The sequence below is a fragment of the Mobula birostris genome, chromosome 4, assembly GCF_030028105.1.
Source record: "Mobula birostris isolate sMobBir1 chromosome 4, sMobBir1.hap1, whole genome shotgun sequence".
In the NCBI taxonomy this organism is placed as follows: domain Eukaryota; kingdom Metazoa; phylum Chordata; class Chondrichthyes; order Myliobatiformes; family Myliobatidae; genus Mobula; species Mobula birostris.
This window is the reverse complement of record NC_092373.1, coordinates 10991007-11005085: the sequence shown is the minus strand read 5'-3', so window position 1 is coordinate 11005085 and position 14079 is coordinate 10991007. Positions and strand designations below refer to the sequence as shown.

Here is a 14079-nt window from a genome sequence, read left to right as displayed (position 1 = left end):
TTTTGCCTATCACCTGTCCAGCTCTTGGCTCCATCCCTCCCCCTCCTGTCTTCTCCTATCATTTTGGATCTCCCCCTCTCCCTCCCACTTTCAAATCTCTTACTAACTCTTCCTTCAGTTAGTCCTGACGAAGGGTCTCGGCCTGAAACGTCGACTGTACCTCTTGCTTGAATATAGCATACAACAAGAATTCTGCAGATGCAATCCTTCCAGGTGAGGCAACACTTCACCTGTGAGTCGACTGGGGTGATATACTGCGTCCGGTGCTCCCGATGTGGCCTTTTATATATTGGCGAGACCCGACGCAGACTGGGAGACCGCTTTGCTGAACATCTACGCTCTGTCCGCCAGAGAAAGCAGGATCTCCCAGTGGCCACACATTTTAATTCCACATCACATTCCCATTCTGACATGTCTCTCCACGGCCTCCTCTACTGTAAAGATGAAGCCACACTCAGGTTGGAGGAACAACACCTTATATTACGTCTGGGTAGCGTCCAACCTGATGGCATGAACATCGACATCTCTAACTTCCGCTAAGGCCCCACCTCCCCCTCATACCCCATCTGTTACTTATTTTTATGCACACATTCTTTCTCTCACTCTCCTTTTTCTCCCTCTGTCCCTCTGAATATACCTCTTGTCCATCCTTTGGGTACCCCCCCCCCCCCCCCGGTCTTTCTTCCCGGACCTCCTGTCCCATGATCCTCTCGTATCCCCTTTTGCCTATCACCTGTCCAGCTCTTGGTTCCATCCCTCCCCCTCCTGTCTTCTCCTATCATTTTGGATCTCCCCCTACCCCTCCAACTTTCAAATCCCTTACTCACTCTTCCTTCAGTTAGTCCTGACGAAGACTCTCGGCCTGAAACGTCGACTGCACCTCTTCCTACAGATGCTGCCTGGCCTGCTGCGTTCACCAGCAACTTTGATGTGTGTTGCTTGAATATAGCATGCTGTTTTTTAATTCCATTCCTACAGAAACAAACCCTGCTGTTTTGGCTGCTTTTGTAGTGTCACCAAGCTGTGTTGCTATTTTTAGTGGTTTGTGACTTGTCCAGATCTCTCCATTTCTCAGCCTTTCATCTGGGCCTATGTAACTTTGTTTTTTTTTCCTGTGAAAATGTTCTCCATCAGGGTTGTCTTGACTGATGAGTCTGAACCAGTAGGCTGTTTGTAGCTGGTTAGTTATTCATTCTGCTGCTTGTTCCTTGATTCTTTTTGTTCTGACCTTCGATTTGAGTCTGTAATGCATTTCATGACAAAGGTCCTTTGGAAATACTTTTGATTCATTCGGGTCTACAATGAGCGGAGAGCTTGTAGGTAGGAACTTGTACAAGAGATTGTGCCTTTTGACAATATAGCTTTCCTTTGGTAATACATCTGAAAATGACTTGGAAAATTTCCAGCATCTGCTGCATTCCTGTTGTTTGGAAGGTCAATAGCCTGTTTTAAAAGATATTAAGCTACTAGCCATTAGTTTATCTTGTGTATCATTGAGTAGAATTTTTTTTATTTGGGTTGGTTAGACTGTGGAGCTGTCAACATGGGGTGTGATTTAGGTGGCTAAATTAATTTTGAGAACCCAGGTGAGTTCTTGAGGAAGAAAGACACAGAATAATGTGTGGATATATTGAACACTATTTGTCTGGAGTGGGAATTACAGGCATCTGACTGCAATTCTCTACAAAAGATTGTGAGAGCTGCTGAGGGAATCATCGGAGTCTTTCTTCCACCCATCGGAGATATTTATCAGGAGCACTGTATACACAGGGCCTTCCACCTGTCCAACAATCTCTTTGATCCTCCACCATCAGGCAGAACATAGAACAGTACAGCACAGTACAGGCCCTTCGGCCCACAATGTTGTGCCGACCCTTAAACCCTGCCTTCCATATAACCCCCCCCCTCCTTAAATTCCTCCATAAAGGTATCGTGGCATTGGGGCAAGGACTCTTGGGATAGGAACCTGCTTCTTTCCCCAGGCCATGAGACTACTGAACTCCCGCACCACTCAGATCTCATCTCATATAAAGTGTCAGTATCACTATACTGTTTACTTTTTAACTTGTGTCATAAATGTACATTTTTAAATTTGCACATTATTATTTAATTTGCACTGTATTATTTAATTTGTTTGTGGTAATGTTATTTCATATGTTGCATGTAAGCCATATGTACTGTGTTGTGCAACTTGGTCCAGAGGAACATTGTTTGAACTTGAACAAAAGGAGGGTGAGAGAAAATGGTGCATAATGACTGGTATAGGATATTAAGTCAAAATAATTATTTCGGAACTGAAAGCCAATCTGTGGAACATTGGACGGATGCTGTCCAGATGTGGAGTCCTGTTTTATTTAAAACTTATTCCATTGTTTTAACAAAATTATATCAAAGTCATTGATCAGTATAGCACAGAAACAGGCCCTTGGACCTGCCTACTTCATGCTAGTCCATCGACCTGCACGTGGATCACAGCCCTCTGTATTGGTAGCATAGTGGTTAGCGTAAAGCTGTTACAGAGTCTGAGACCCGGGGTCAACTTTCACTGCAGTCAGTAAGAAGCTTGTACATTCTTACTGTGACTGCATGGGTTTCCTCCAGGTGCTCCAGTTTCCTGGCACATTTCTAAAGATGTGTGGGTTAGTAGGCCAATTGATCATATGGGTGTAAATGGGCAGAGTGGACTCATTGGGCCTGAAGGGCTTGTTATTGTGCTGTATCCCTAAATAAATAAAAGTAATACCCTTCCCATTCATGCACTTATACAAACATCTCTGCAATTGAAACCATTTCTGCTGATAGCTCATTCTTCGGAGTGAAGAAGTTTCACATGACCTCTCGTTCTAGTTTCACCCAAACTCAGTTGAAAAATCCTGCTTGCATTTACCCTATCTATACCCCTCATTTTCTATATCTATATCAAATCTCCCCTCATTCTCCTACCTCCAGGGAATAAAGTCTTAATGGGTAAATGAAGCTGAACTGAGATCAAACCCGTGGATTAAGCTGTTGCATTCACAAAACAATACCATTAATGTCATTGCAAAGGCCTAGATAGTGTGGATGTGGAGAGGATTTTTCCTGTAGTGGGGGAGTCTTGGACCAGAAGGCACAGTCACAGATGAGGAGAAACTTCTTTAGTCAGAGGGTGAAGAATCTGTGGAATTCATTACCACAGACATCTGTGGAGAACAAGTCTTTGGGTCTACTTAAGTCGGAGGTTGAAAGGTTCTTGATTAGGGGTGCCAAAAGTTATGGGGAGAAGGCAGGAGAATGGGGTTGAGAAGGATAATAAATCAGCCATGATAGAATAGCAGAGTAGACTTGATGGGCCAGATGGCCCTATTCTGCTCCTATGCCTTACGAACTGGTGGTCTAAAATATTCTTAAGCTTCATTTATTTTCCACAGATGGCTAGATAGCTCCCAACTGAGATATTACATGAATGCAAGGAAAGTGATAAGTAAGTTATAACACCAATGTTGTCTCTTTCAGACATGCACATTTTCTTCATGGCCCATCACCTGATACACATTTTGGACCCAAAGCCTCCATTCTGCAGAACTCCACCAGCATCGTGTAAGTAGAAAGCAACTTTTCCTTCAAGCTGACTCTGAAGTTGGGCAGTCACTGCTTTGTTAATGAAAATATAAGAAGCATCGCAGATGCCAGAATTTGAAATAAAAACAGAAGATGTGGTAAACACATAACAACTGTGGAATGACATAAGAAATTAACATTTTAGGATAAAGTGTGAACAATGGTCAATGTTAAATTGCAGCATGGATGGACAGGTAAAAGGGAACTATCTCTGATAGTGAGACCAGGGCTGCCACTGTTTACAGATCTATCTGTTCCATAAATTAGTGAGGGCATTTATAGAAAGAGAACCAAATGCAGACTAGGTAATCATTTTATGGGGCTTGAAGTTCCAGTTGCTTCTGATTTTAATTGTGCAATCCCATACCCAATCTGAATGATCTCTTGCACCCAGCACTGGACAGGCCACACTTGGAGTTTTGTGAGAAACGATGAGAGGAGCATTTGATGGCTCTAGGCCTGTATTTGCTGGAGTTTAGAAGGTTGGGGCGGGGGGCTCATTGAATCTAATAGAAAATTAAAAGGCCTTGATAGAGTGGACTTGGAGAAGATGTTTCTTCTAGTTGGGGGGTCTTGCACCAGTACACCCCTTTAGAACAGAGGTGAGGAGGAATTTCTTTAGCCAGAAGGTGGTGAATCTGTGGAATTCATTGCCACAGATGGCTGTGAAGGCCACGTCATTGGGTATATTTAAAGCGAAGGTTGATATATTCTTGATTAGTCAGGGTGTCAGAGGTTATGGGGAGAAGGCAGGAGAATAGGGTTGAGGGGGATAATAAATCAGTCTTGACTGAATGGTGGAGCAGACTTGATAGGGTGAATAGCCTAATTCTGCTCCGATGTCTTATGGTTGTAATAAAGCCAGTGGAGAATTCTGGCATCCCCAACATTGTGTCTGCTGAGAGAGAAAACAAAAGTTAACATTGTAAGTAGAGAGATTGGGTGTGGGAATGGGCTGGACAGCTACATTAGTAGGCAGTTCAAAGTTTCAAAATGTATTATGAAAGTACGTATATGTCATCATTTACTTCCCTGAGATGCATCATTTTGTGGTGATCTGCAGATGGTATAAAGAAACACAACAGAGTCAGTGAAAAACTACAACGTTTGTACACACAAAGATGAAGAAACAACCAATATGTAAAAGAAGGCAAACTGTGCAACTACCAAAAAATCCCAAATGTAATACATAATATTGAGAACACTGGTAAAGTTTGTGAAACTGAGTCCAGAGGTTGTGGACCTCAAACCTTACAAAGTGATCACCTAATTACTTGGTTCCTTCAATATAGAGAAGGCCATCTTATGACCTTCAGTAAAATAGAAGTGCACATGAATTTTTGCTTTGCCTGAGAGGACTATTTGGGTTCCTGGGTGGTGGGAAGGGACAAAGTATAAGAGAAGGTGCTGCATGGGGTAGTAATGTGAGGAAGAGTGTGGTAGATGGAAAAGAGAGAGCAGGAGGGAAATGTTCCATTCGCAATGTTGATGCTTCCTTCTGAATTTAAAACTGACTCGTTTTTTCAAATTTGCAGTTTTGCTGAAGGATCCTTGACCTGAGGTGTTAACTGTTTATCTTTCCACAGATGCAGCCTGACCTCTCGGGCAGTTTTGTTGTGTTGGTGGGTTGAGTTCAACTACTGCAGTTTTGCTAACTTATCTGGGAATCTCTGAATGGGAGCAAGGAATGTACAGTTGGTATTATTATTGAGATACAGCGTAGAGTAGGCCCTTCCAGTCCTTCGAGCCACGCATCCCAGGAACTCCTGATTTAACCCTATCTTAATCACAGAACAATTGACATTGGCGAATTAAACTATCAGCTGGTATGGCTTTCAACTGAGGGAGGAAACCGGAGCAGCCGGAAGAAACCCAAGCGGTCATGGGGAGAATGTACAAACTCCTTACGGTCAGTGGTAGGAATTGAACCTGAGTTACTGGTATTGTAAAGCGTGTGATAACCACGACACCACTGTACTGCCCTTGTCAGAAGGCATTCTGTCATGTCTCTAATCTAAACAGTGCAAAGCTGCCTTTGCTGGGAAAGTTTAATTCTCTTAATACTGCTGCTATAATCAGCTGACAGTACTATGTCCAAATGCTGGAATATTTTGAAGCGGGCGTTAAAGAAAGAAAATATGGAAATACACATTAGTATCAGTAAAGCAGAGGTTAAGTGTGTACTCTGGGAAAAAATCAACCAAATGTGGCAGGAAAGATGGGACAGGGAGGGGAAAGGGAGGCATTTGTATCAAATGCAAAAAAGTGTTGCAGGTACTAGGGTAGGTAGTGGATACAGAAGAGAGGAAACTGTGTGAACTAGGTTAAAGCTGGGGCACTGTGCATTAAACAAAACATTGAAAATGATAGGGAAACACCAGACAGGATTGTGTGAGGAATGTCAGGAAGAGGAGTCAGTAGAACATAGAAGCATAGAAACATGGAAACATAGAAAGTAGAAAATACTGCCATTCAGTACGATCATGGCTGATCATCCAACTCAGAACCCTGCACCTGCCTTCTCTCCATACCTCCGATCCCCTTAGCCACAAGGGCCATATCTAACTCCCTCTTAAATATAGCCAATGAACTGGCCTCAACTGTTTCCTGTGGCAGAGAATTCCACAGATTCACCACTCTCTGTGTGAAGAAGTTTTTCCTCATCTCGGTCCTAAAAGGCTTCCCCTTTATCCTCAAACTATGACCCCTCATTCTGGAACATGTAGTTCTGAGTTGCAGGAAGTATGGGATACAGAGGGAGATGATGAGAATTAATCTAAGGGAATTGGGGGTGCAGCAATTCGTATTAAAAGGGTTGCTGGGCATTGGTGAGAGAGCACAGGTCAGGGTATTTTTAGCTTTCTTAAGGGGTACAGGAGTTTTTTTTATAGGATATGACGAATAAGCAAGAATAGGGTACTAGGATGGCCAAAGATGGGAGGATAAAGTGTAGGTTGGGGGGGTGGGGGTGCGGTGTGTGTGTGTGATATTTAGATTTAGAATGCAAGTCTTTTGCACACTCCGGAGCAGAAGGTGGTGGTAATGCACCATTAAGCTGGGTGCCAACCACCGTGAAACAAGACGGAGAAGAAGATGATGGCCAGGCATCATCACTGAAGATGATTGCAGGGTTTGTCAATGAAACGTTGGTTATAATGGAAACCTGTATATGACTTGAAACCTGAGAGGAGTTTATTGGTGGTATAGCAGTTTATCACCTTCTACATTTTTCATTACCCATATGGTGTCATTGTTTTATTATGTAGTCTATAAACTAATTTAATAAGGAATTTCCCTTATCTTATCCATAAAAGTGATAGGTTTTTCAGAAGCTCTATCTTTTATATCTTTATTTCTTTGTCTTTCATCTCCTGGGATTAATTCCCCTCTGAGCATTGTTTCTCAGCTCTTTATTTAGTTTGCTTGGTATTTGTGTTTGTACTCTAAAATAAATTGAAATATTGGAATTAAGACTGCACACCATTCTTGTCTCCTGGAATAACTCTAAGGATCAGAAACTAAAAAGTACCTATCTCAAATTTTAGTATCCCCACAATCAATGTTCCCTCTAATTTTTAGTAGTCAGTGTGCACAAAATTTTACGTTGTGCAGAATTTTTTTCCTGTGACAAAAGTATGTGCGCACTGAATGCACACATGGGACAGTTTATGCACATTTACAAAATATTTGACATAAAACTGCACAAAATAACAACAAAATAACATACATATTTAAGTCATTCAGTTATTTTTTTTCTCTGTCCTGTCTTTGGCATTTACCCATTCTTTGTCAACTTTATCTAGATTAATAGAACTTCCATCCAATTGATAGCTTTTGATTCTCATTAACATATCCAAATGACACTCACCTAAACGGTTTCTCAGCTTGTTTTTGAGTTGATTCATTAGGCTAAAACCTCGCTCACAGTCCGCACTAGACGCAAGAAAGGTTCCCCCAATGTCCATCAACTGTACAAGGTTGCAAAACTATTCATTTTGAAGTACAAATGCCACCATTTGAGCAAAGTTTGAAATGGGTTTGGATTTAATTTTTTCTTGCATGGAAAACTTGAAATCATTAAACTGTCTAACTGTTACAATATTGTCATGATATTTTGAAAATCATGATATTTTAGACATAAGGCATTAACTTGTTCATCGCCAAATGTGAAATCACAATCTGCAATTGTGGAGAAATCAAAAGCTGACCATTCTTGTACCTCAACTTTGATTTCCTCTGGGTTTGATCGTTTTCACTCTCGCTCATCTGCACTCAACTGTAACATGCGTAGCACTCCTGTAACAGGTAATGACGGGTTCTGTTGCCTGAGCTTTTGTACACAGTCCAAGTGCGATTTACTTGCCAAATGATGCTTCACAAGTCAAGTTTCCAAATACCATCCCACTCCTTTCCACTAGCAAATTCTCTAGCAACTTTCGCATCACGACAATACAAACAGATAACTCGAGTTTCCGAATCATACGTAAATATTTCTTGTAGCTGAACGTTCATGACCTCATGAGCTTTCAGTGTAACAGTTTCTACTATTGAGTTGTGATGTAATGTTGAAATTGTACAAGGCATTGGTAAGGCCAAATTTGGAGTATAGTGTACAGTTCTGGTCACCGAATTAGAGGAAAGATGTCAACAAAATTGAGAGAGTACAGAGGAGATTTACTAGAATGTTACCTGGGTTTCATCTCCTAAGTGACAGAGAAAGGTTGAACAAGTTGGGTCTTTATTCTTTGGAGCGTAGAAGGTTGAGGGGGGACTTGATAGAGGTATTTAAAATTATGAGGGGGATAGAGTTGACGTGGATAGGCTTTTTCCATTGAGAGTGGGGGAGATTCAAACAAGAGGACATGAGTTGAGAGTTAAAGGGCAAAAGTTTAGGGATAACATGAGGGGGAACTTCTTTACTCAGAGAGTGGTAGCTGTGTGGAACGAGCTTCCAGCAGAAGTGGTTGAGGCAGGTTTGATGTTGTCATTTGAAGTTAAATTGGACAGCTATATGGACAGGAAAGGAATGGAGGGTTATGGGCTGAGTGCAGGTCGGTGGGACTAGGTGAGAGTAAGAGTTTGGCATGGACTAGAAGGGCCGAGATGGCCTGTTTCCGTGCTGTAATTGTTATATTGTTATAGTTATATTTTATTAAGCCATTCAACTTTAAACAAATTTGCCGTTCTTTTGCGCTTCATGCCCTTTGCTTCTTTTGAATTGGACTTAGTGAATCAATATTTTTTTCCAATAAAAACTTAGTAAGCTATCTACAGGATTTGAAACAGATTTTTGTAAACTTTACGATATGAACACTGCCCGCCAAAGTTGGCTGCTGCCATGATGCAGCTGTACAAACCGGAACAGGATAGGTGAGGTGAAGTAAATTAGTGACGTGCATTATGGTATTTGAAAAATGGACTAACTAGTTAACAGAAACAGTTAGCTAAAAGATTATTTTCAATATGTATAATTATTAATTACTACATTATTTTAGGTAACGAACCTTTTGTGCGCACATTAATTTCCTTTGTGCGCTGGTTGAAAAATGTGTCTGCGCGCACACACGCACACAGCTTAGAGGGAACTATGCCCACAATTGTTAGCCATCCTTATTCTTCACTTGTCCATCTGTTTCCTTTTCTCATTCACTTAAAGCAACTCTTACGTGTTGTGTCACGTGATATGTTTCTTAATAATATTCCTGTGAAAACTGTTGTGTGGTTTGCAGTTCTAAAAAAATACTGTTGTGAGAATTCTTTTAGACGAGGGTAAATATTGATTGAAAATCACCATTGAAAATGTTATTTCTGGATTGGAGTATGCTGGAATATATTCTGCATTTGCATGTGTAATTCTTTATTCCTAATTCTATCCAGGCATATTCAGGATCCAACTAGTCAAAGGTTGACTTGGGACAAACCACCGACGAACGTACTGGTCATCAAAAAAGTCAAGGATGAAGCTCTTCTGGAGCCATTCAAGGAGTTGTGCGCTTTTCTCATTGAGGTGACACAACACATTAATGTGCTTTTTCTATGTCATCATAGATTTTTCTTTGGAACCTGCGTGTTAAGTTGTTGCAGGAAGGGGAAAACGTAGTGGTGTTTGAGAATGAAATGGTGAATGGTCCCATCAAAATGTTGGAACGGAGTAATGGACATTACATTTGATCATAGCAGCAAAAGTAGAGGATAACCCATGGAGAAAACTGAGGAAGAAGGTGGAGATAAGAGTGGTGGGTGCCTGGAATTTGCTTCTTGGGATGGTGGAGGTGGCAGAAACATTAGAAACTTTCATGAGATGTTTAGCTGGGAACACGAATGGGAAAATGGAAGGATATGGATATTGTGTAGGGAGAAATTTATTGAATGCCAACAGTCCTTAAAAAAAATCTTTAGACGTAGTTCAAATTTGTTGTCATTCAACTGTATACATGTATACTGTGAAATTAAATATACCTGTGGACCACAGTGTCGAGATGCACAATAGTTAATGTCAGGTGGGAACTAGAGAAAGGAATTCAACGTGAGACATTGACTTTCTCCAGAGAAATTGCCTTGCCTGGTGAGTATGTCCAACAGTTTATGTCCTGATGAAGGATCTCGGCCTGAAACGTCGACTGCACCTCTTCCTATAGATGCTGCTTGGCCTGCTGCGTTCACCAGCAACTTTTATATATAGTTATGTTTACAGCTTTGATTATGCTTTTTCAACACATTTTCATCTGGAGGATGGAGTGTCTGGGATGTTTTTAAATTTTGGAGATTGATTTCATTGGATATTCCAGTCACTTGAAATCTTGGAGAAGCTGTCAGCTTTAATCTCTAGCCTGTACCAAGCTGAGGTGAGAACAAAGGCTGACAACAAATGGGCCGTTCAGTCCATTAAGCCTGTTCTTCTGTCAAGTTTTTATTCAGTTTTTTGGTCATCTACTATCACCTCCCTCTTTTGGCATGTAACCAAATTTTGATAATGATATTGATAATGTACATAAGCTACCTTATGTATTTATAATTATTGTACTTTATCTTATTGTGTTCTTTAGCTTGTGTGTTTTTGTGCTGCATTGGATGTGGAGTAACAATTATCTTGTTCTCCTTTGCACTCGTGCACTGCAGATTTATTAAACAATCTTGAATCTTGTAAGGGGCTTTGGCATTTTTCCATGCTAAAGGTATGGTATAAATTAAGATTGCTTTTGCATAATCAGATTGTGCTCATTGTAAGTTGATTCCATTAATATCTTCTTTACGCCCTTTGAAGCTGTTAGCACCATTCTATTCTGGAATCAAATCATGTGATTTGATTTCTGATTTCTAATCTTGGTTTTTCAGATGATAGTCATGAATTTTGCTGTAGTTTTCTGTTGCTTCTGAGAAGCAGCAAAATATTGAAGGTGTATTAATGCCAGTGCCAAATACCAACTGTCAATAACCTTGGGTGGAGGTCACTGTTAACTTAAGACCTAACTGGTCTCACCGCATAAATACTGTGGCTACAGAGCAGGTGGGAGAATGTGTGACTTGCAGAGAGTCACTCATCTGACATTTTGTTGTCTTTCATCATTTACAAGGCAAAAGTCGAATGCATGATGCACAAGTCTTTACATGTCTGGATGACTTCAGGAGAAATGTGTTTCCTTTTCACCCACTTATCATCAACAGCTCTACAATTAACTCCGCTTCTACATTCAGGTTCCTGGGTATCATTATTTTGCAATACCTTATGGGAAAATCATATCTCCTTCATTAACAAAAAGGCTCGGCAGAACATACTGGTGCCATTCTACACTGCTATCATAGAGAGCATCTGCGCGTCAGCCATTACTGTCTGGTTCGGTACAGCATCCTCTCACAATATACAAAAACTACAGTGAACTGTTACATCAGCAGAGAAGGTTGTTGGCTGCAGTCTGCCATCACTGCAGGACTTGTATGTGTCTAGGACAAAGAAGCAGGCAGGAAAAATCATTGTGGACACTACTTACCCGACAGACTGCCTTTTCCAGTAGCTCCCCCCCCCCCCCCCGAAAGCATTATAGGGCTAATAAAACAAAAACATGCCATCTTAAAAGTTCCTTACCAAAGGTGATTAATCAGTACAGCCATTCTAGATAGCCACCCTCACCCCCCCCCCCCATCTTTTACCTCTGTTCTACACTGCTGTGTAAACACTTTAAACCATTTTTTGATAACAGGTCTATAAAATACAGATGGAGAATTAGGCCATTCATCCCACCGAGTCTGCTCCCTCATTCTATCATGGCTGATTTATTATCGCTCTCAAATACATTCTCCTGCCTTCCCCCTGTAACCTTGGACACCCTTACTGATCAAGACCCTATCAAACTCTGCTTTAAATATACCCAATGACTTTGCTCCAAGCAATCTATGGGAATGAATTCTACAAATTCATGCATTCTAAATACATGGAGGTATTTATGCACATTTTATTCCATAGCCATAATTTAATCCCTAAATTTATTTTCATTTAATTTTTTATAATTGATGCTGTTTTTGTTGCATGTCTCGACGCCACACCTCAGCAAATTCCTGATGCATGTAAATGTATCCAAAAACTTGGACACCATAGACAAAGCTTCCTGCTTCATTGGCAACCCTTCATCTCCCTGGATATTCAGTCCCTCCATCAATGTAGCTCAAAGGGCGCAGTTTTCACTTTTCTTCCAGGCAGTGCATCCTAGATTATAACATGATATTCCAACAGCACCTCTTAAACCAGAGTCCTGGTCGCAAGGGTGGGGGCGGACTGGAATTCGTAGCCCAATGGTCTAGGACCCTAAGTCAGGGAGGGGGTGGGTTGGTTTGGAAGTCGTAGCCCAATGATCCAGGACCCTGGGTCAGTGTGGGGGGATGGAGTGTTCTGGAGGTTGTGGCCCAAGGCTCTAGGACCCTGGTCGGTGTGGGTGAGGGGGTAGTCTGGAAGTTGTAGCCCGATGGTCTAAGACACTGGGTTGGGGTGAGGTGATTGGTCTGGAAGTTGGAGGCCCGATGGTCTGGTACCCTTGGTTGGGGGTGGGGTGTTTTTGTCTGGAAGTCGGAGGCCTGCTGTATACAAGTCTGGAAGATGGACACCTAGAGGTGGCCTGCCTTGGGATTGGAACCTGGCTATGTGTGTCATCGGATGGGTGGGAAAGAGAAAAGGGGCTTATTTTATTGTTCTGTTTTGTTGCTGTGATTGTGTTGTTGGTGTTGTTTTGCTGAACACCGTGGACATGCTATGTTGGCAGTGGGAAGTGTGTCGAAACTTACAGGCTGGCCTCAGCACATTATTGGGTTGTATTAGATGTTAATGCAAACAACACATTTCATTGTGCGTTTCATTGTACATGTGATAAATGAATCTGGAGAAAGACAAGGATGGCCAGTGCATGGGTCCCCCTTTAAGTTGCATGCATCTGTATTTGGATATATTGCTTCATTGTGACTGGATGTAAATCTGAGGAGTTCCTAGAAGGAGTTTCATTGGGAAAACTACAGCATTTAAGGTGGCTTAACACAACCTTTTCAAGGGCAGCTCCTGGTGGACAAAAAATATTTTTTCCAGCTAAGCGCTGATTCTGAAAGGGAACACTGGAATTCAAAGGTGTCATGGTTCCATTTCTGCTTTTTAAGTCATGTTCAAGTTCATTGTCATCCAATCTTATTGCCAAATGAAATGCCATTCTTCTGGACCAGGTTGCACAACACAACTCGCACATAGCACAAAGTAATATTACCGCAAGTAAACTAACAAATAATAAAAGATATTCCCAAAGGTTGGGATTTGCATAAAATGCATTTATGACTCAAGTCAAACAGTAAACAGTTATGGTATTGGTGCTTCATATGTGATGAGATCTGGTGGTGGCAGGGAGTTAGTCTACTAATGCTAAAGATAAATGCAGCATGCTGCCTATCTGAAACTCTTCAAAAGCCTTACTGTTCCTAAGCCCATCATCACTTCTGCGGCAAAGGCAGCTGACAGCAGCTCACTAGAGTCCTCTGTCCTGGGCTCCAGTCTTTCAAGTTGTCCCCTGGTGTAGCACATCTTCTAGATCCTTCCAGGAGCGAGGTCTTTCGAACTTCTGTTGGTGTTCCTGTAGGTTTGTGTTTTTACGGGATGGGGTTGCTAGCCCCGTTTCACAGCCTGGCTGGGGACTGTCCAAAGTATAGTTATTTTTCTGTTAATTCGTAGGTCACACTTGTTCCCCTCTTCCATCCTACCCTCACTCTTTGTCAGCTTGAGAGAATCATGACATAGTGTTCCTAGCCGGCCTCTGTTAGGGCAGAATTATTTCTCTTTCAGAAGAAGGAAAAGCTGACAAGTGGATGGTAACCCCTGGTGGAAAATGATAGTAGCCTGGTGGTAATTGGCAGGATGGACATGGGAAAACGAGATAAATTGTCCTTGTACTGAGCTGTGAGCTGGGGTGCATGGTCTGGAAGGAAAATGGAATTGGATCCAATAGCAATTTT

General features: G+C 41.6%; 1 protein-coding gene across 9 annotated transcripts in view; it reads left to right on the top strand.

Annotated features, from left to right (window-relative positions):
- Positions 1–14079, top strand: part of LOC140196160 (NAD kinase-like) — a 117454-nt gene that overhangs the window by 38101 nt on the left and 65274 nt on the right. For all 9 annotated transcript variants that reach the window (XR_011885638.1, XR_011885640.1, XR_011885637.1 and 6 more), the window contains exons 3-4: positions 3496–3579; positions 9478–9607. Coding sequence is in view for 5 of the 9 variants with exons in the window: in XM_072254909.1 (XP_072111010.1) it covers positions 3496–3579; positions 9478–9607 (214 nt within the window). In the remaining 4 variants the exon portion in view is untranslated. The remainder of the gene's footprint in view (positions 1–3495; positions 3580–9477; positions 9608–14079) is intronic.